The 22,299-nt window shown below is 52.3% G+C and overlaps 1 protein-coding gene across 2 annotated transcripts in view; it reads right to left on the bottom strand.

The window, feature by feature from the left end:
• LOC142292385 (protein regulator of cytokinesis 1-like) overlaps positions 1-18,273 on the bottom strand; it is a 135,256-nt gene extending 116,983 nt beyond the window's left edge. The window contains exon 1 of one of the 2 annotated variants that reach the window (XM_075337732.1): positions 18,072-18,273. In XM_075337732.1, coding sequence (XP_075193847.1) covers positions 18,072-18,094 — 23 coding nt within the window. In that variant the 5' untranslated portion in view covers positions 18,095-18,273. The remainder of the gene's footprint in view (positions 1-18,071) is intronic. The other variant, XM_075337722.1, reaches the window with a different exon arrangement.
• Positions 18,274-22,299: the final 4,026 nt, after the last annotated feature.

Below are 22,299 nucleotides of genomic sequence, written 5' to 3'. Positions count from 1 at the left end.
ACCCCACTACCGTCTCCACTCCCACCACTTGAACCCCACTACCGTCTCCACTCCCACCACTTGAACCCCACTACCGTCTCCACTCCCACCACTTGAACCCCACTACCGCCTCCACTCCCACCACTTGAAACCCCACTACCGCCTCCACTCCCACCACTTGAAACCCCACTACCGCCTCCACTCCCACCACTTGAACCCCACCACCGTCTCCACTCCCACCACTTGAACCCCACCACCGTCTCCACTCCCACCACGTCAAACCCCACTACAGTCTCCACTCCCACCACTTGAAACCCTACTACAGTCTCCACTCCCACCACTTGAAACCCCACTACAGTCTCCACTCCGACCACTTGAAACCCCACTACAGTCTCCACTCCGACCACTTGAAACCCCACTACAGTCTCCACTCCCACCACTTGAACCCCACTACCGTCTCCACTCCCACCACTTGAAACCCCACTAGTCTCCACTCCCGTCTCCACTCCCACCACTTGAACCCCACTACCACCTCCACTCCCACCACTTGAAACCCCACTACCGTCTCCACTCCCACCACTTGAAACCCCACTACCGTCTCCACTCCCACCACTTGAAACCCCACTAGTCTCCACTCCCGTCTCCACTCCCACCACTTGAACCCCACTACCACCTCCACTCCCACCACTTGAAACCCCACTACCGTCTCCACTCCCACCACTTGAAACCCCACTACCGTCTCCACTCCCACCACTTGAAACCCCACTAGTCTCCACTCCCGTCTCCACTCCCACCACTTGAACCCCACTACCACCTCCACTCCCACCACTTGAAACCCCACTACCGTCTCCACTCCCACCACTTGAAACCCCACTACCGTCTCCACTCCCACCACTTGAAACCCCACTACAGTCTCTACTCCCACCACTTGAAACCCCACCACCGTCTCCACTCCCACCACTTGAACCAAACTACCGCCTCCACTCCCACCACTTGAACCCCACTACCGCCTCCACTCCCACCACTTGAACCCCACTACCGCCTCCACTCCCACCACTTGAACCCCACTACCGCCTCCACTCCCACCACTTGAACCCCACTACCGCCTCCACTCCCACCACTTGAACCCCACTACCGCCTCCACTCCCACCACTTGAACCCCACTACCGCCTCCACTCCCACCACTTGAACCCCACTACCGCCTCCACTCCCACCACTTGAACCCCACTACCGCCTCCACTCCCACCACTTGAACCCCACTACCGTCTCCACTCCCACCACTTGAACCCCACTACCGTCTCCACTCCCACCACTTGAACCCCACTACCGTCTCCACTCCCACCACTTGAACCCCACTACCGTCTCCACTCCCACCACTTGAACCCCACTACCGTCTCCACTCCCACCACTTGAACCCCACTACCGTCTCCACTCCCACCACTTGAACCCCACCACCGTCTCCACTCCCACCACTTGAAACCCCACCACCGTCTCCACTCCCACCACTTGAAACCCCACCACCGTCTCCACTCCCACCACTTGAAACCCCACCACCGTCTCCACTCCCACCACTTGAACCCCACTACCGTCTCCACTCCCACCACTTGAACCCCACTACCGTCTCCACTCCCACCGCCTCCACTCCCACCACTTGAACCCCACTACCACCTCCACTCCCACCGCCTCCACTCCCACCACTTGAACCCCACTACCGTCTCCACTCCCACCACTTGAACCCCACTACAGTCTCCACTCCCACAGCCCCCACCGTCTCCACTCCCACCGCCCCCACTCCCACCACTTGAACCCCACTACCGTCTCCACTCCCACCACTTGAACCCCACTACAGTCTCCACTCCCACCACTTGAATCCCTACTACAGTCTCCACTCCCACCACTTGAATCCCTACTACAGTCTCCACTCCCACCACTTGAAACCCCACTACCGTCTCCACTCCCACCACTTGAACCCCACTACAGTCTCCACTCCCACCACTTGAATCCCTACTACCGTCTCCACTCCCACCACTTGAACCCCACTACCGTCTCCACTCCCACCACTTGAACCCCACTACCGTCTCCACTCCCACCACTTGAACCCCACGCCTGTCTCCACTCCCACCGCCTCCACTACCACCACTTGAAACCCCACTACCGTCTCCACTCCCACCACTTGAACCCCACTACAGTCTCCACTCCCACCACTTGAAACCCCACTAGTCTCCACTCCCACCGCCTCCACTCCCACCACCGTCTCCACTCCCACCACTTGAACCCCACTACCGTCTCCACTCCCACCGCCTCCACTCCCACCACTTGAACCCCACTACCGTCTCCACTCCCACCACTTGAAACCCCACTACCGTCTCCACTCCCACCACTTGAAACCCTACTACAGTCTCCACTCCCACCACTTGAAACCCCACTACAGTCTCCACTCCCACCACTTGAAACCCCACTACAGTCTCCACTCCCACCACCGTCTCCACTCCCACCGCCCCCACTCCCACCACTTGAACCCCACTACCGTCTCCACTCCCACCACTTGAACGCCACTACCGTCTCCACTCCCACCTCTTGAACCCCACTACCGTCTCCACTCCCACCTCTTGAACCCCACTACCGTCTCCACTCCCACCACTTGAACCCCACTACCGTCTCCACTCCCACCACTTGAAACCCCACTACAGTCTCCACTCCCACCACTTGAACCCCACTACAGTCTCCACTCCCACCACTTGAAACCCCACTACTGTCTCCACTCCCACCACTTGAACCCCACTACCGTCTCCACTCCCACCACTTGAACCCCACTACCGTCTCCACTCCCACCACTTGAACCCCACTCCCACCACTTGAACCCCACTACCGTCTCCACTCCCACCACTTGAACCCCACTACCGTCTCCACTCCCACCACTTGAACCCCACTACCGTCTCCACTCCCACCACTTGAACCCCACTACAGTCTCCACTCCCACCACTTGAACCCCACTACAGTCTCCACTCCCACCACTTGAACCCCACTACCGTCTCCACTCCCACCACTTGAACCCCACTACAGTCTCCACTCCCACCACTTGAACCCCACTACCGTCTCCACTCCCACCACTTGAACCCCACTTCCGCCTCCTCCCGCCTCTTGAACTCCACTCCCATCTTGGCAGAAATGCTTCAAACTAGTGCTATAACAGCAAAAGTCGCAAAGTTTTTATAACCTTTAAAAGCATTTTTAACCATTTTGCTGTCTTAACAGCTTTGAATTGTCCCTTTAGTGTTCTGGGCAAGTGCAGTGCTAAAATCAGATCCTGGAGGACCATCAGTTATGCAAAGTTTCCTAAATACTTCAATGATAAATTAAATCACCACCCCAGCATTATGTTTTTGTTTGTTTTTTATTTTACCACTGGAGTGGTACTTCTAATCCAAGGTCCCAGCACTTAGTTAATAGTTAATTGGGGGAAACAAGTAAACAGAGTAACAAGAGAAAAAAAAACCCGCCAGAATTGTATTTTTTCTGGCCGCTGCAAATATAGAAAAAAAAAAAATGTAATAAAAGGCGACCAAAACATCATATATAACCCAAAATAGAATATAGAAAAACATTAGCGTGCAAAAAACCCCCCCACGTGTTCATAACATTTCTGAACAGGCTGAACCAAAAAATGGGGCAAAAATGAAGCGTGCGCATGGAGCCTTAGGCTATGTGCCCAAGGGACAATGTAAGGCCCTGTGCGCACAATCCGTTTTTTTACCTGTGGTTTTACCCGCGGTTTTGCTGCAGAAATTTCTTGAGAAATGTTTGTAATCTTTCTGCAGATATTCCTCAGCAAAACCTATGGGGAAAAAAATAGCTGTGTGCACACTGCGTTTTTTTCTCAAGAAAATTCTTTCTGGAGAAAATGTGCATGTCACTTCTTTTCTGCGGGTACCTGCGATATTTCACTCCATTCACTAATGTAATCGCGAAATCCCGCGGGTATACCGCAGGTAGCAAATGATGTGCGGTATACCCTCGGTATAGCCGCGATTTACCTGCGGTAATGTTTATCACTGCCTGCGGTTTGCAGGGAAGTGATGTCATTATGACAGGAAGATGAAGCGAGCAGAGTAAACAAACACAGACATATAGTAAATACACACATTACACTCCCTGGACGCCGCACAGAAGCACTTCCGTGTGACCTCCAGGTGCCCGTGCAGTCTGTGTCCCGCTCCAGCCCCGCGGCATCCCCACACTGCAGTGCTGGCAGCTGTGGGGATGACGATCGCTGCTGTCAGGAGGTTAGATGAGGCGATTACCTGCTGTGACGATCTCCTGCACAGCTGACGTCACCGCTGTCACTGCCTTCTATGCCCGTCTCGCGGGCGGTCCGAGACTGTCACTAGCAGTGACGTCACGGGCTCTCCCGATACTGCTGAGAACGCGACGGGCATAGAAGTCAGTGACAGCGCTGACATCAGGAGGAGAGCAGGAGATAGTCACTGCAGGTAATTATCTCATCTAGCCTCCTGACAGCAGCGCTCGTCATCCCCTGCAGTGACCTGGGCTGACGTATTGATGTTAGCTCAGGTCACTGAACTGCTCTCCCAGCCAATGGGGAACATTCTGTTGTTCATTGACTGGGACAGTGACTATGGTATGGATCACCGTGGGACCCCCTTAGTGGATTACGCCGGACCTGGAATTGATTTTTCTTTTCAATAAATTGGTGAAATAGGGAATGTTTTGGGGAGTGTTTTTTTCAAATAAAGCTTTTTTTGCTGTCTATTTTTTATTTCTTATTGACTGGGTTAGTGATGTCGGGTATCTGATAGACGTGTGACATCACTAACCCCAGGGCCTGATGCCAGGTGACATTACACATCTGGCATCAACCCCATATATTACCCCGTTTGCCACCGCACCAGAGCAACGGGATGAGTTGGGGCGAAGCACCAGGATTGGCACATCTAATGGATGCGCCACTTCTGGGGCGGCTGCGGCCTGCTATTTTTAGGCTGGGGAGTGTCCAATAACAGTGGACCTCCTTAGTCTGAGAATACCAGACCACAGCTGTCCGCTTTACCTTGGCTGGTGATCCAATTTGGGAAGGACCCCACGTTTTTTGTTTTAAAAATTTTTTTTTAATTTAAAATAACAGCGTGGGGTACCCTCTGTTTTGGATTACCATCCAAGGTAAAGCTGCCAGCTGTGGTCTGCAGGCTGCAGCCGTCTGCTTTACCCTAGCTGTCTACAAAAGATAGGGGGGATCGCACGTCATATTTTTTTTTTTTAATTATTTATTTTTTGGCTAAATACAAGGCTAGGTACCCTTTAGTGCCACATGAAAGTCACTAAAGGGTGCCAGCTTAGAATATGCAGGGGGGTGGGACATTATATATGTCTTTCTCATTATCTATCCATCTTTCCCTCTATCCATTATCTGTCTATCGATTATCTATTATCTATATTATTTATTGCAGTTACAGCATAAAAAAAAAAAAATGGAGTGACCAACCTGTGGAAAAACCTCGGCAAAATCGCATGCGTTTTTCCCGCAGTTTTGGTGCGTTTTTTTACCGAAGGTGCAGTAATCTTCAACTCCCACAAGTTTCTCAAGAAATTTTCTTGAGAAAAATCACTTTTCTAGTGCGCACATAAGCCCAACCATGGATTTTGCCGCGGGAAAACCTGCAGATTTATCTGTATTTTCCAGATAAATCCACAGGTTTTAGCAAGTACAGACACTCCCCATATTATCCTATGGGATTTGGGGAGTGCTGTATCAATGCTGCGGTATGTGTGGCAGCGGAATACGCTGTGGATGTCCCGCAGCCGCACATGACCGCATGTCAATTATTCCTGCGGAAATCCCTCCACTATGGAGATAGAGGCCGGGACTTCCACAGGTAAGTGGCACGAATGTCTGCAGGTTTAACACAGATATTTTGCTGGAATCCTGCAGCAATGGATAGCTGTGGATTCCGGGGAGCTGCTATGGGAAACCTGTGGATATATCCGCAGGTGTGATCTCCCGTTGGCACGTAGCCTTATGGTAAAATGAATGCTGGAAATGAGAAATTTGCAGAACTTCAGGTTTTTTTGCTATTTTGCCATTACATCATATGATAAAATAAATGGTGTCATTCAAAAGTACAACTAAGCTCGCAAAAAAACCCAAAACCCTCACACGGCTATTGTCGCGGGCGGAGGGGCCGCGCTCGCTACGCTCGGGTCCGGATCTGCTGCTGCTCGGTGGCTCGAGCGGTGGGCTGGACCCGGGGACTCTAGCAGCGCTCCTCGCCCACGAGTGAAAAGGGAAAGTTTGTTTTGGGAGATCGTTCGTGACGCCACCCACGTTTCGTGGTGATAATGAGCACCAACGCTGCTGGTGACGGGGATCCCGGGAGCGATGGCAGGGAGCAGCTAGGATGTTGGTTCCCCCTCCGTGGGTAGGGGTTGGTGATCCCGGGGCCCGGTGGTGGTACGGGGAGGCAGTAGGGTCGGGGTGCAGGGCAGCGCGGTGCAGGATGGCACTGTTGTTCTCACTCAGGAACAGATTCACAGAGTCTCTGGTAAACCAAACGGCTGGATGGACGGGTCCCGCAGCCGGCTGCAGTGTCTTTGCTCTCCCTGGACAGGTTGATGGTGGCTGCCTTTCCCTGCACCGCTGTGTATGTATTGACTCCGATGGTTTCCCACTGGTAGTCCGCTCCCCGGCGTGTATGTACCGAAGGAGCCCGTTTTGCCCGCAGGCGCTGGCCCTTGGATCTCTAGCCTATGGCGGTGGCTTTTTATCCTCACTGTGTGGACGGTTGCCTTCTGTCGGGTCTTGGGTGTGAGGGAACCCCTGGGGTTCCGGTCACTATCGGATTTGACCGTTGTCGGCAGCTCCTAGCCTGGTCGGGGTCTGATGGCCCTGCCTTTGTGCTTGGTACAGATCTGCTACCCGGCTCGGTACCGGCGGGCCACCGCCCGTCCCCGGTCCTACAGTTCCGCTGACTTGCACCACCTCCTGCAGACGGTCACCACAGTCTGCCGACCTTGCTGACAGTGCCTGGGCTCCTACCCAGACACCAACAGTTTCTCTCCTGTCACTTTCAACTCCAAAACTCAACTAACTGCTTTTTCCCGCCTCTAGGCCTGTGAACTCCTCGGTGGGTGGGGTCAACCGCCTGGCTCCGCCCCACCTGGTATGGACATCAGACCCTGGAGGGAGGCAACAAGGATTTTGTTTGACTGTTGTTGCCTAACCAGGGGAGGGTGTGTGTGTGATGTTGTGTTTGTGACTACCTGGCTAGTCCAGGGCGTCACACTATATCGACAGAAAAACACAAGTTATGGCTCTTTGAATCAGGAAAGGAAAAATTGCACGGTCCTTAAGATGTTAAAAATAAAATAATAAGGCCTCATTTAGACGACCGTTCCGTTTGTCCTGGTCAGTTTCTGTTTTTTTGTGTGGACCTACTGACAAGACCTTCTTTTCAGTGTTTTCCATGTACCATCAGTTCCTACAGAAAAAACACATTGGATGCCATATGTCCGTTCCGTTATTATGGAATATGTCCTATTCTGTTCTACAATTGTGGACCATGACACAATATAAGCCGATGGGTCCGTAAAATCCCCATCCGTCAGGTGACACTGCAGTCTGTGTCCTGATCCCACGCCAGCCTCGCGGCTGCTTGCACTGCGGTGTCTCAGCATCTCCCCGCACAGTAGTGTGCGAGCAGCTGCAGGGATGATAAGTGCCGACATCAGGAGGTTAGCTAGTTTCATTACCTGCTGGGATGAAGTCCGCTTTACTCCTGACGTCAGTGCTCGCCACTGACTGCCATAGTCCACCTCATTCGCACATCAAATATCGCGAGCTGTGACTAGTGGTGATGTCGCTCAGGTGATGTGCGGTCACAGCTGGAGTCCACCACCAGTGACCGGAAAACACCTGAGTGACGTCTCCGCTGACTGCGCGGCTCACTTCACTTGTGGCCTGAATCTCAAAGCAGGCGGTCATGCTCTATGGCTCTCACTGTGCGATTCAGATGTAGCAGTGCTTGAAGCGTCGTGGGACCTTGTGTGGATCACGTCGGACCTGGAGGGGTATTTGTGGGTTAATAAAGTGGTGAAAAGGACATTTTTGTGTACTCACCGTAAAAAGTCTTTCTTGGAGCCTTTCATTGGGGGACACAGACAGTGGGTTATATGTTGTCTCCAGGGGAGGCTTGACACTAGGTTTGAAAAAGAGTTAGCTCCTCTTCCCACAGCATATAACCCCAGCTAGGCGGGAACTAGCTCAGTTTGGTGTAAAAGCAGTAAGAGAAAGGATAACCAAAACCACAAGGGTGGGAGCTGTGTCCCCCAATGAAAGGCTCCAAGAAAGATATTTTACGGTGAGTACACAAAAATGTCCTTTCCTTTCTCGCCTTTTCATTGGGGGACATAGACAGTGGGACGTCCCAAATCAGTCCCTGGGTGGGAACTGAACTAATAACAGTGTATAACGTCAGACTAAGAGCTGACTAACAACTGCAGGGAACACAAACAGTGTCAAAAAACCGAGCAGTGGCCACTTATAAATGGGCCACTGCTGCCTGAAGGACTTGTCTTCCAAGAGCAGCATCCGCGGAGACATGCGTATGCACTCTGTAGAATTTTGTGAACGTGTGCACACTGGACCAGGTAGCGGCCTTGCAAAGTTGAGCCGCCAAAGCCTGATGGCGGATAGCCCAGGAGGCACCCACTGCTCGTGTAGAGTGGGCCCGCACAGATTGAGGGGGAACAGCACCTCGTGCTTTGTATGCCTCACAGATGGCAGTCCTGATCCATCGAGAAATTGTGGATTTAGACGCCGGGTTGCCCTTCTTGTGTCCTACTGGGAGGACGAAAAGGGCATCGGACTTGCGCAACGGCGCTGTTCTGGAGATGTAGATCCGCAGAGCCCTGACAAGATCGAGATTGTGAAGGGCTTTCTCAAAAGGAGTGGACCGGGGCCGGGCAGAATGACGGCAACACAATGTCCTCGTTCAGGTGGAAAGAGGATACGACTTTCGGAAGGAAGGCGGGGGAAGGCCGAAGAACCACCTTATGATGGAATATCAGGTAAGGTGAACGACCGGAAAGAGCTGCCAGTTCGGACACTCGCCTGATAGAGGTGATAGCGACTAAAAAGGCAACTTTCCAAGATAGTCGTTGAAGAGAGATTTCTCTCAGAGGTTCGAAGGGAGGAAGTTGAAGAACCCCTAGAACCAGATTCAGATCTCAGGGATCTAAGGGGTGGCGATAAGGAGGGACCAAATGCGCTACCCCTTGAAGGAAGGTACGGACCTGAGGGCGAGAAGCCAGCTGCTTCTGGAAAAAAAAAAAAAAAAAAAAAAAATCGACAAGGCAGAAACTTGTCCTTTAAGGGTACTGAGAGCAAGACCCGAGTCCAGACCATCTTGCAGAAAGGCAAGAACATTAGGGATTGAAAAGGGTCAGGGGTGACCGACCATGACGGTCACACCAGGAAAGATAGGTCTTCCAGGTCCTGTGGTAAATGCTGGCGGAGGAAGGCTTCCAAGCATTAAGCATGGTATGAACTACCCTGGAAGAAAAACCCGATCTGGCTAGAATCAGGGATTCAAGTGCCACGCCGTCAAATGCAGCTGTGCTGTATTCTGGTGAAATATTGGACCTTGCGACAGAAGATCCGGGCGGTCGGGAAGATGCCAGGGGGTGTCGCTGAGAAGTTGGAGGAGCTCTGGGTACCAGGCTCTCCTTGGCCAGTCCGGAGCCACGAGGATCACCGGGATTCCCTCCGCTTTGATTTTCTTGATTACTCTCGAAATGAGAGGAAACGAAGGGAAGATGTAGGGTAGGCGGAACTACGACCATGTAAAGACTAGAGCGTCGGAGCCGAGCGCTAGCGGGTCTTTCGACCGAGATATGAAAGGACGTATCTTGGCATTCATTCAAGATGCCATGAGGTCCACATCCGGGAGTCCCCAACGAAGAGTGATCTGATGGAACACTATCGTGGAGGGACCATTCTCCTGCCGCTAGACGTTGCCTGCTGAGAAAGTCTGCGGCCCAGTTGTCTACCCCTGGGATATGGACAGCTGAGATGATGGGGATGTGCTTCTCTGCCCAACGAAGAGTCTTGGATACCTCCTTCATCGCTGCGAGTTCCTCCCTGACAGTTGTTGTAAGCCACAGCCGTGGCATTGTCTGACTGGATCCGAACAGGGAGGCCCAGTAATAAGGGTTGAATATTCTGAAGGGCCAGAAATATGGCTCTGATCTCCAGAACATTGATGTGCAGAGAGCGCTCGGAAGGAGACCAGCGTCCCTGAACAGTGTGGTGGAGAAACACCGCCCCCCAGCCTATCAGGCTGGCATCCGTCGTGACTACCTGCCAGTGGACCGGGCGGAAGGACTTCCCTTGAGATAGGGATGAGGCTTGAGTCCACCAGACGAGGGAGCTGAGCGCAGACCAAGACAGGCGGACTGACCGGTCCAGGGAAGCTGGATTCTTGTCCCAGGAGGATAGAAGATCCAGTTGTAGAGGGCGCAGATGGAATTGGGCAAAGGACACGGCTTCTATGACCGCCACCATTTTGCCTAACACTCATTCCGTTCCGAATGGATGTGTGACGGCGAGAGAGGAGGGACTGGGCAGCCCGGATCAGGGAAGCCCTCTTGTCCTCTGGAAGGAAAACCCGGGACTGAGCCGTGTATCAGCATACCTAGGAAGGTGATGCGCTGATGAGGAATGAGGGATGACTTGTTGAAGTGGACAAGCCACCCTAGCCTTGACAGGGTGTCTAGGCAAATCTGCACGCTTTCTGAGCAAACATGAGGAGAGCTCCCTTTGACAAGAAGGTCGTCCAAATAGGGATCGACCAGGATGCCTCTGGGGTGTAAAATGGACATGACGGCCGCCATGACCTTTGTGAAGACCCGAGGCGCAGTAGTCAGTCCAAAGGAAAGGGCCCTGAATTGGAAATGACGGTGTCCTACGGCAAAGCGAAGGAACCGTTGATAAGAGACACATATGGGAATGTGTAAATAAGCATCTTGAACGTCTATGGAAGCTAGGAATTCTCCAGGTTCCATGGCGGCTAGTACTGCTCTCAATGATTCCGTTCGGAAAGTTCGAATCCGTAAGAATTCGTTCAGCCGTTTGAGGTCCAAGATAGGGCGGACAGAGCCATCTTTTTTGGCAACGACAAAAAGGGTTGAATAGAAACCTTTGCCGCACTGTTCCAGGGGCACTGGAATGATAACGTTTGCTTTTTGTAAAGAAGCTATGGCCTGAATTAAGGCCTGGTTTTGCGTCTTGGACTTTGGGAGACGAGAACGCAGAAACCTGTTGTCCGGCAGGGAATGGAAATTGATCTTGTAACCTGAGGTGACGATTTCTCGAACCCAGGCATCGTGAGTGTGGTCTAGCCAGATATCCCGAAAAAGCAGAAGCCGCCCTCCCACCGGAGTCGGATCTACGGGATACCTGGCGTCATGCTGAGGGGGCCTGTACAGAGCGAGGTCCTTTGGATTTAGGCTGCTTGGAGTGGGAACGCCAAGAAGAGCCCCTTGAGGGACCGGACCCTCGATCTGAGCGTTGGGACGGTCCTTGGGCCGATGGCTTTTGGGGGGCAGGCCGAAAGGACTGCCTGCGCCAGGAAGATTTTTTTGAAATTTCTGGCTACAGGCCGCTTTTGTGGTAGAATGGTACTTTTACCACCCGTCACCTCAGATATGAGCTTGTCCAGGGATTCACCAAATAGACGAAGACCCTGGAAGGGAAGTGTGGACAGGGACTTCTTGGAGGCACTGTCCGCATTCCAGATCTTTAGCCACAGAACCCTGCGGGCGAAGACAGCATTGGCTGCCGTTAGGGCTGACCAGCTGGCTGCATCTAGAGAGCCGTGAAGAAGATAATTAGAGGCGAGAGAGAACAAATCAAGAATCTCAAGAGCCTCCGGAGGAATATTGCAAGGGCGAAGCAACTTGCGCAGGTTCCTACTCCACACGCTCATAGCTCTTGCCACCCATGTCATGGCAAACAGGGGGCGCAGAGAGGAGCCCGAAGCCTGAAAAATAGATTTGACCGTAGCCTCAATTGCGCGGTCGGACGAGTCCTTAAGAGACGCGTTGTCTGAAACAAACATAACCGTGTGTTTAGCCAGTCTGGATACTGGCGGATCCACAACGGGGGGTACCGACCAGGACTTAACCATTTCCGGGGGAAAGGGATAAGCGAATGAAGAGTAGGATTTTTTATTGAACCTCCTATCACTGTGATCCCACCGCTTAGATACGATTTGATGAAAAATCGGATCCTGGGCAAAAGGACTTAGGAGGCTTCTTGGCTCGCTTGATTGCCGACTGAGAAGTCGGGTCCGAGGGCTGATCAGAAATCGACAGAGTGATTGACAGTCACCATCAAGGTGTCTTCCATATGCCTAGACTCAGAAGGGACATCTGAATCAGAGTCAGAGTCTCGGGAGTCGTGACTACTAAAGGTCACGGAGCCTGAGTCAGACTGACCATCGTGTGAGTCAGATGAGGCAGAGCGGTTGCAATGGCGCCTTTTGGAGACAGCCTTTTTACGTACTGGGGATGATACATCAGACGAAGGCGGGCTCCTCTGAGGGAGCTGAGCCGGCGGGGAGGCTGTGGGATCCTGTGGAAGGCTGAGATATCTGAGCGGCCAGGTCATCTAACCTTTTAGACATCAGAAGAGCCCATGCAGGGATAGCCTCATCAGATGGGGGTTCTGCCTGAATGGCGGCCGGGGCCGAACCCACAGATTGCACGACCCCCTGGTCCGGCAACGCTTGTTGTGACATTGTAGTAGGGGCATCGCAGCCTCGGCACAGTGGATAGCTTCGACCATTGGGAAACGAGCTTCCACAGGTGGTACAAGCATAGTACAGGTCCATAGAGGATGCCTGGGAAGCTTTATCACCCTTGCGGTTTTTACGCATGTCAGCAACAAACATACAATTATACTGTGAGCCTCTAGCAGTATTACACTACTGTGGGTGAGGAGCTACTAGCAGTATTAGAAAGGGACTGCTATACAGAGCTGGTATATACCAATAGTAAAGTGGCACACACTGCCAAACAGTCAGTATATACCTGCAGGCACATTTAGTATATACCGCTGAAAGCTGATATACACCGCCAGCCAGCAGGCACACACCGCTAGAAAGACAGCGATATACCACTGAACAGAGCGGTATATAGTGCTGCAGAGTTGCAGAGGCAAGGAGGCGATCTCACCCGTGTCTGCTCCCCACGTGTAATGGCGTCCAGTATTCTCTGGCAGCGTGGAGGGGAAAGACGGCCCACTAGAGGGAGCGGCTTCTAGAGCAGTGGAGGGGGCGTTGCTAAACATGCAGGCCGACGCCGGGAGCTAAATTAATGATGCTTCCCCGGGATCACGGCCTGCATCGCCCCACCGGCGCCTTCTCAGGCGGCGGTTGGATGCAGGGGACGGGTACACGTCGTCTCCCTACCTGCTCTTGCTCTGTCTGAAGACGCATCGGTCCTGGGATGCGGAGATCTCTGGGACGCATCTTCGGCTCAAGGCAAGCAGGTACTCGGCTCTGCTTAGCCCTCTGGAGCTACCTTGGCGTGAGGTGCTTCCAGGGAGCCTGGAAGGGTACGCAGACCCGACCACTTGGGCGCGAGGGAAGACTGACTGCTTTTGCACGCCAGGTTTCCTCAGCCCGTACACGGGGGGGAGAACGGGGGTGGCAAGGCACCCTGGTATTGCCCCATAGTCAAAAATAGAATAAAAAAAAACAAAAAAACATAAGCTGGCCTGGGGCTCAGGCCAGACGTGTCAGCCTCCCTGCTGACACTAAAAAGAACTGAGCTAGTTCCCGCCTAGCTGGGGTTATATGCTGTGGGAGGAGAAGCTAACTCTTTTTTAAATCTAGTGTCACGCCTCCCCTGGAGACAACATATAACCCACAGTCTGTGTCCCCCAATGAAAAGGCGAGAAAGGAAGAGGTTTTTTTGTCTTATTTCAAATAAAGGATTTTTCGGGTGTTTGTGTTTATTTACTGTCGCTTAAAGATTAATAATGGGGAGGTGTCTCAGACGCCCGCCATCACTAATCTAGGATTTAGTGGCAGCTATAGGCTGCTATTAACTCCTTATTACCCCGATTGCCACTGCACCAGGGCTGTCAGGAAAATCCGGGTAAAGTCCCGGGACTGTCACAACTAATGGATGTGGCAATTCCGGGCGACTGCTGGCTGATTTTTAGGCTGGGGTGCTCTCAATAACGTGGGTCTCCCCAGCCTGAGAATACCAGCCTCCAGCTGTGAGGCTTTATCTTGGCTGAGTATCAAACTTGGGGGGGTTAACCGCACACTGTTTTTTTAAAAAGCGGCTGTTATTAATTGCAGTCAGACAGCTGTCACTCAGCATGGGAGCGCGTCTGACTGCAACCAATCACAAACGCCGGTGAGCCAGGGAAGAAGTGAATATGTATGAGCCTATTTGAGTGTCCGGCTTGGGAAGAAGAAAGAGCTGCCACGGGAGCAGTGTGACAGCAAACTTGTTATTGGTGAGTATGAAGCACGTTCTCCTACCCCTTTGCGTGAGATTCTGTAACCCATAGACTTTATATGGCGACGAGCATCTGGCCAGATTCCGTGATCTGCATGTAACCCTCATTCAATTTTTTGTGCCGTCCGCAAAAAAACCCTGAAGTCACACGGATCGTATAGCACAGAACGGATGCAGTTGTCACAAAGATGCATCCGTGGAAAAAACAGGCAATTTTTTTGCAGACTGATAAAACAGAATGGTCACGTGAATGTAGCCTAAGAAAGGAAAAAGGAAGCCATTGTATTCTATTACTGCTGAAGTGACTACATTCTGTACTGGAAGGTTTTATTTCTTGATATGTGATCAGAGCCTGAATGGTTAACTGTATGGCTCATCTACTGACAACACATAATGGGGGCAAGCAGGCATTCTATGGGCAGCGCCCCACCGTACAGCGCACTGGGTGCCTCCTCTGGGCAGCGCCCCACCGTACAGGGCACTGGGTGCCTCCTCTGGGCAGCGCCCCACCGTACAGCGCACTGGGTGCCTCCTCTGGGCAGCGCCCCACCGTACAGGGCACTGGGTGCCTCCTCTGGGCAGCGCCCCACCGTACAGGGCACTGGGTGCCTCCTCTGGGCAGCGCCCCACCGTACAGCGCACTGGGTGCCTCCTCTGGGCAGCGCCCCACCGTACAGCGCACTGGGTGCCTCCTCTGGGCAGCGCCCCACCGTACAGCGCACTGGGTGCCTCCTCTGGGCAGCGCCCCACCGTACAGCGCACTGGGTGCCTCCTCTGGGCAGCGCCCCACCGTACAGCGCACTGGGTGCCTCCTCTGGGCAGCGCCCCACCGTACAGCGCACTGGGTGCCTCCTCTGGGCAGCGCCCCACCGTACAGCGCACTGGGTGCCTCCCCCGGGCAGCGCCCCACCGTACAGCGCACTGGGTGCCTCCCCCGGGCAGCGCCCCACCGTACAGCGCACTGGGTGCCTCCCCCGGGCAGCGCCCCACCGTACAGCGCACTGGGTGCCTCCTCTGGGCAGCGCCCCACCGTACAGCGCACTGGGTGCCTCCTCTGGGCAGCGCCCCACCGTACAGCGCACTGGGTGCCTCCTCTGGGCAGCGCCCCACCGTACAGAGCACTGGGTGCCTCCTGTGGTCAGTGCCCCATTGTACAGCGCACTGGGTGCCTCCTCTGGGCAGTGTCCCATTGTACAGCGCACTGGGTGCCTCCTCCGGGCAGTGCCCCATTGTACAGCGCACTGGGTGCCTCCTGTGGGCAGTGCCCCATTGTACAGCGCACTGGGTGCCTCCTGTGGGCAGTGCCCCATTGTACAGCGCACTGGGTGCCTCCTCTGGGCAGTGCCCCATTGTACAGCGCACTGGGTGCCTCCTCTGGGCAGTGCCCCATTGTACAGCGCACTGGGTGCCTCCTCTGGGCAGTGCCCCATTGTACAGCGCACTGGGTGCCTCCTCTGGGCAGTGCCCCATTGTACAGCGCACTGGGTGCCTCCTCTGGGCAGTGCCCCATTGTACAGCGCACTGGGTGCCTCCTCTGGGCATTGCCCCATTGTACAGCGCACTGGGTGCCTCCTCTGGGCAGTGCCCCATTGTACAGCGCACTGGGTGCCTCCTCTGGGCAGTGCCCCATTGTACAGCGCACTGGGTGCCTCCTCTGGGCAGTGCCCCATTGTACAGCGCACTGGGTGCCTCCTCTGGGCAGTGCCCCATTGTACAGCGCACTGGGTGCCTCCTCTGGGCAGTGCCCCATTGTACAGCGCACTGGGTGCCTCCTGTGGGCAGTGCCCCATTGTACAGCGCACTGGGTGCCTCCTCTGGGCAGTGCCCCATTGTACAGCGCACTGGGTGCCTCCTGTGGGCAGTGCCCCATTGTACAGCGCACTGGGTGCCTCCTCTGGGCATTGCCCCATTGTACAGCGCACTGGGTGCCTCCTCTGGGCAGTGCCCCATTGTACAGCGCACTGGGTGCCTCCTCTGGGCAGTGCCCCATTGTACAGCGCACTGGGTGCCTCCTGTGGGCAGTGCCCCATTGTACAGCGCACTGGGTGCCTCCTGTGGGCAGTGCCCCATTGTACAGCGCACTGGGTGCCTCCTCTGGGCAGTGCCCCATTGTACAGCGCACTGGGTGCCTCCTCTGGGCAGTGCCCCATTGTACAGCGCACTGGGTGCCTCCTCTGGGCAGTGCCCCATTGTACAGCGCACTGGGTGCCTCCTCCGGGCAGTGCCCCATTGTACAGCGCACTGGGTGCCTCCTCTGGGCAGTGCCCCATTGTACAGCGCACTGGGTGCCTCCTGTGGGCAGTGCACCATTGTACAGCGCACTGGGTGCCTCCTCTGGGCAGTGCCCCATTGTACAGCGCACTGGGTGCCTCCTCCGGGCAGTGCCCCATTGTACAGCGCACTGGGTGCCTCCTGTGGGCAGTGCACCATTGTACAGCGCACTGGGTGCCTCCTCTGGGCAGTGCCCCATTGTACAGCGCACTGGGTGCCTCCTCTGGGCAGTGCCCCATTGTACAGCGCACTGGGTGCCTCCTCTGGGCAGTGCCCCATTGTACAGCGCACTGGGTGCCTCCTCCGGGCAGTGCCCCATTGTACAGCGCACTGGGTGCCTCCTCTGGGCAGTGCCCCATTGTACAGCGCACTGGGTGCCTCCTCTGGGCAGTGCCCCATTGTACAGCGCACTGGGTGCCTCCTCCGGGCAGTGCCCCATTGTACAGCGCACTGGGTGCCTCCTGTGGGCAGTGCCCCATTGTACAGCGCACTGGGTGCCTCCTCTGGGCAGTGCCCCATTGTACAGCGCACTGGGTGCCTCCTCTGGGCAGTGCCCCATTGTACAGCGCACTGGGTGCCTCCTGTGGGCAGTGCCCCATTGTACAGCGCACTGGGTGCCTCCTGTGGGCAGTGCCCCATTGTACAGCGCACTGGGTGCCTCCTGTGGGCAGTGCCCCATTGTACAGCGCACTGGGTGCCTCCTGTGGGCAGTGCCCCATTGTACAGCGCACTGGGTGCCTCCTGTGGGCAGTGCCCCATTGTACAGCGCACTGGGTGCCTCCTCTGGGCAGTGCCCCATTGTGCAGCGCACTGGGTGCCTCCTGTGGGCAGTGCCCCATTGTACAGCGCACTGGGTGCCTCCTGTGGGCAGTGCCCCATTGTACAGCGCACTGGCTGCCTCCTGTGGGCAGTGCCCCATTGTACAGCGCACTGGCTGCCTCCTGTGGGCAGTGCCCCATTGTACAGCGCACTGGCTGCCTCCTGTGGGCAGTGCCCCATTGTACAGCGCAGTAAACGCCTCCTCTGGCAGTGCCCGTAGGATCGCCATCAGTGGCTGCCCAGCAGCATTGTACAGTGTATAGCGCCCCCTGGTGGCGCGCTGCCATACACTACAATAGGACTAGATACACTCTCCACACCGGGTGGTGCGGGAACATACGATTATCACACCCCGTGTATCTATAACAGGGCGCCGCATTCCTCCCATATTACTGTACGTGCCCGCCAGGTAACGGCTGGCGCACAGTCCCGCGTCACGTCCACGCCGCTCTCACCTTTTTCTCGTCAAACGTGACATCCTCGGGTTCCGTTCACCCCCCCCCCACTCGTGTACAGAAGCAGCGCTCTCGGCGGAGGACAGATACCGGGCACCTGAGGCGGAGCCGAGGAACCGTAGATTTCAAACTTCGCTCCAAAGTCGCTGGGAAGGTTCTGATTGGCTTAACCAAGGAAGAGGCGGGGCCTTCCAGCTCGGGGAGCGCCAGCCGACTGTCACATGATGGTGACGATTTGCGTGAAGGAGGGGGAGGGACTGGGAGCAGTCACGTGATGCTGGATGCACACGTGATGTACTATTTGTGCTGCCCACGGAGCTGTGTGCTGCACTGCTTCTCCCTAATACACGGACCAGTGGCACTGGGCAGTTGGTACTACTAATACACGGCCATAGCCAGGGTCCACTCCGCGCATTGCGTGAAAACACTGCGAGTGGTTATACGCAGAATGTTACAGGAGAAGTGTGAATTTTACTGCGGAATTAGCTGCTGTTGAGCTCTGTGTTCACACAGGGCGTTTTGGCATTGATTTTATGGAATTCCTTGCTAATAAAACACAGCTTTTACAGCAGCAACAAAACCTATGAGATTCCAGAGATCTCATGCACATTATTGCTTTTTTTTTCCTGACTGAAATGGCAGCCTGCTTGGTTTTTGCATGTCGTTTTTTTCAGCATTTTTGCTGCCTATTTTTACCCATACAAAGCAATGAGGAAGTGCAAAACGCTGAAAAACCGCACCAAAAGCACAAGTTATTTCCTGCCAAGAGATGAGGTTTGCTACAGTTTTACTGCAGGAAAAAACACCCTGTGTGACCATACCCTTATTATGGTGGTTTCACATCAGTGTTCTTTGCCACTCAGCACAAAAACCACAAAAGGCATCTTAGGCTAGTTTCACACTTGCGTTCAGCGCATTCCGTCACTATGGAGAATAGCGCAGTCCGTTAACGGGCTGCGCTATTCTCCATAGAGTTGTATGGACGACGCACTGTAACGCAAGTGTCTGCGTTGCATCCGCTGGACGACGCAGCGTCGTTATTTTGACGCTGCGTCGGGCGGATGGAACGCAGCATGTAACGTTTTTCTGCGCTTGGCGGAGTGTCAAAAAAACGCAACCTGCAGGAATCCGTTAGGCATCCGTTGTTTTTATAATGGACGCCTATGGTGGCGGATTCCGTTAGAATGCGTCATTTGACGGATTCCGTTAATGCAGCACAACTGCGCAGGCTCAGATGTGTAAAGACAAGGAAAAAAACTGCAACGGATTGCGTTATTTTGTACGATCCGTAGCATTGCGTTGTGCCACTATATGCAACGCATCCGTTGCATGCGTCACACAACGCAATGCTACGGATCCCGTCCAACGCAAGTGTGAAACTAGCCTTACTGGATCCGTTGTGTGCTCAATGCATTTTCAATGGACTTGCGGTAACATGCGTTTGCATGTGGTTGCGTGCACTACTGTCCGGATGCGGCAATTTGCGGTATTTTATCTTGATACAAAATTGCAACGTTGCGTTTTTGTAGGGACATACTAATTAGAATGATGAAAAGGAATAAATAAGAATGAGGATAACTTATTAGGTGTATATTATGTAGATGTATAAAAGGTTTCTTGGGCAAGTTAGACATGGGATGAACATTATATATGAGCATTATAGGTGTGGAATGATCATGAAATATCTGTAGATAATAGGAAAATGAACACATATCCCATATAACCAGGTGTATATTATATTACCTGAGCATTATAGGTGTGCAATGATGAGGAAATATCTTTAGATAATAGGAAAATGAACGCATATGGCATATAACCAGGTGTATATTATATTACCTGAGCATTATAGGTGTGCAATGATCAGGAAATATCTTTAGATAATAGGAAAATGAACGCATATGGCATATAACCAGGTGTATATTATATTACCTGAGCATTATAGGTGTGCAATGATCAGGAAATATCTTTAGATAATAGGAAAATGAACGCATATGCCATATAACCAGGTGTATATTATGTTACCTGAGCATTATAGGTGTGCAATGATCAGGAAATATCTTTAGATAATAGGAAAATGAACGCATATGGCATATAACCTGGTGTACATTACGTTACCTGAGCATTATAGGTGTGGAATGATCATGAAATATATGTAGATAATAGGAAAATGAACACATATAATATACACCTGGTTATATGGGATATGTGTTCATTTTCCTATTATCTACAGATATTTCATGATCATTCCACACCTATGCTAATGCTCAGGTAACATAATATACACCTGGTTATATGGGATGTTACCTGAGCATTATAGGTGTGGAATGAGCATGAAATATCTGTAGATAATAGGAAAATGAACACATATCCCATATAACCAGGTGTATATTATGTTCCCTGAGCATTATAGGTGTGGAATGATCATGAAATATCTGTAGATAATAGGAGAATGAACACATATCCCATATAACCAGGTGTATATTATATTACCTGAGCATTATAGGTGTGCAATGATCAGGAAATATCTTTAGATAATAGGAAATTGAACGCATATGGCATATAACCAGGTGTATATTATATTACTTGAGCATTATAGGTGTGGAATGATCATGAAATATCTGTAGATAATAGGAGAATGAACACATATCCCATAAAACCAGGTGTATATTATGTTACCTGAGCATTATAGGTGTGGAATGATCATGAAATATATGTAGATAATAGGAAAATGAACACATATAATATACACCTGGTTATATGGGATATGTGTTCATTTTCCTATTATCTACAGATATTTCATGATCATTCCACACCTATGCTAATGCTCAGGTAACATAATATACACCTGGTTATATGGGATGTTACCTGAGCATTATAGGTGTGGAATGAGCATGAAATATCTGTAGATAATAGGAAAATGAACACATATCCCATATAACCAGGTGTATATTATATTCCCTGAGCATTATAGGTGTGGAATGATCATGAAATATCTGTAGATAATAGGAGAATGAACACATATCCCATATAACCAGGTGTATATTATGTTACCTGAGCATTATAGGTGTGGAATGATCGTGAAATATCTGTAGATAATAGGAAAATGAACACATATCCCATATAACCAGGTGTATATTATATTACCTGAGCATTATAGGTATGGGATGATCATGAAATATATGTAGATAATAGGAGAATGAACACATATTCCATATAACCAGGTGTATATTATGTTACCTGAGCATTATAGGTGTGGAATGATCATGAAATATCTGTAGATAATAGGAAAATGAACACATATCCCATATAACCAGGTGTATATTACGATACCTGAGCATTATAGGTGTGGAATGATCATGAAATATCTGTAGATAATAGGAAAATGAACTCATATACCACACAAACAAGTGTATATTTTATTCCCTGAGCGTCTAAAGGGGGCTTTACATACTACGACATCGCTAATGCTATGTCGTTGGGGTCACGGAATTTGTGACGCACATCCGGCCGCATTAGCGATATTGCGTGTGACACCTATGAGTGATTTTGCATCGTCGCAAAAACGTGCAAAATCGCTCATCGGTGACATGGTGGTCCATTCTCGAATATCGTTACTGCAGCAGTAACGAAGTTGTTCCTCGTTCCTGTAGCAGCACACATCGCTCCGTGTGACACCGCAGGAACAAGAAACCTCTCCTTACCTGCCTCCCGGCCGCTATGCGGAAGGAAGGAGGTGGGCGGGATGTTACGTCCCACTTATCTCCGCCCCTCCGCTTCTATTGGGCGGCCGCTCAGTGACGTCGCTGTGACGCCGCACGGACCGCCCCCTTAGAAAGGAGGCGGTTCGCCGGTCACTGCGACGTCGCTAGGCAGGTAAGTCCGTGTGACGGGTCTGGGCGATGTTGTGCGACACGGGCAGTAATTTGGCCATGTCGCACAACCGATGGGGGCGGGAACGCACACTAGCGATATCGGTACCAATATCGCAGCGTGTAAAGCGGCCTTTAGGTGGGGAATGAACATGGAATATGTGTAGATAATAGGCGAATTAACACATATCCCACACAAACAAGTGTAAGAAGCTCAGGGAATAAAATATAAACTTGTTTGTGTGGTATATTTGTACATTTCCCTATTATCTACACATATTCCATGTTCATTCCCCACCTAAGAAGATCAGGGAATAAAATATACACTTGTTTGTGTGGGATATGTGTTCATTCTCCTA

This window comes from Anomaloglossus baeobatrachus, chromosome 1, assembly GCF_048569485.1.
Source record: "Anomaloglossus baeobatrachus isolate aAnoBae1 chromosome 1, aAnoBae1.hap1, whole genome shotgun sequence".
NCBI classification, from domain to species: Eukaryota; Metazoa; Chordata; class Amphibia; order Anura; family Aromobatidae; genus Anomaloglossus; species Anomaloglossus baeobatrachus.
The sequence above is the reverse complement of the archived record's forward strand: the minus strand, read 5'-3'. Positions and strand labels throughout refer to the sequence as shown.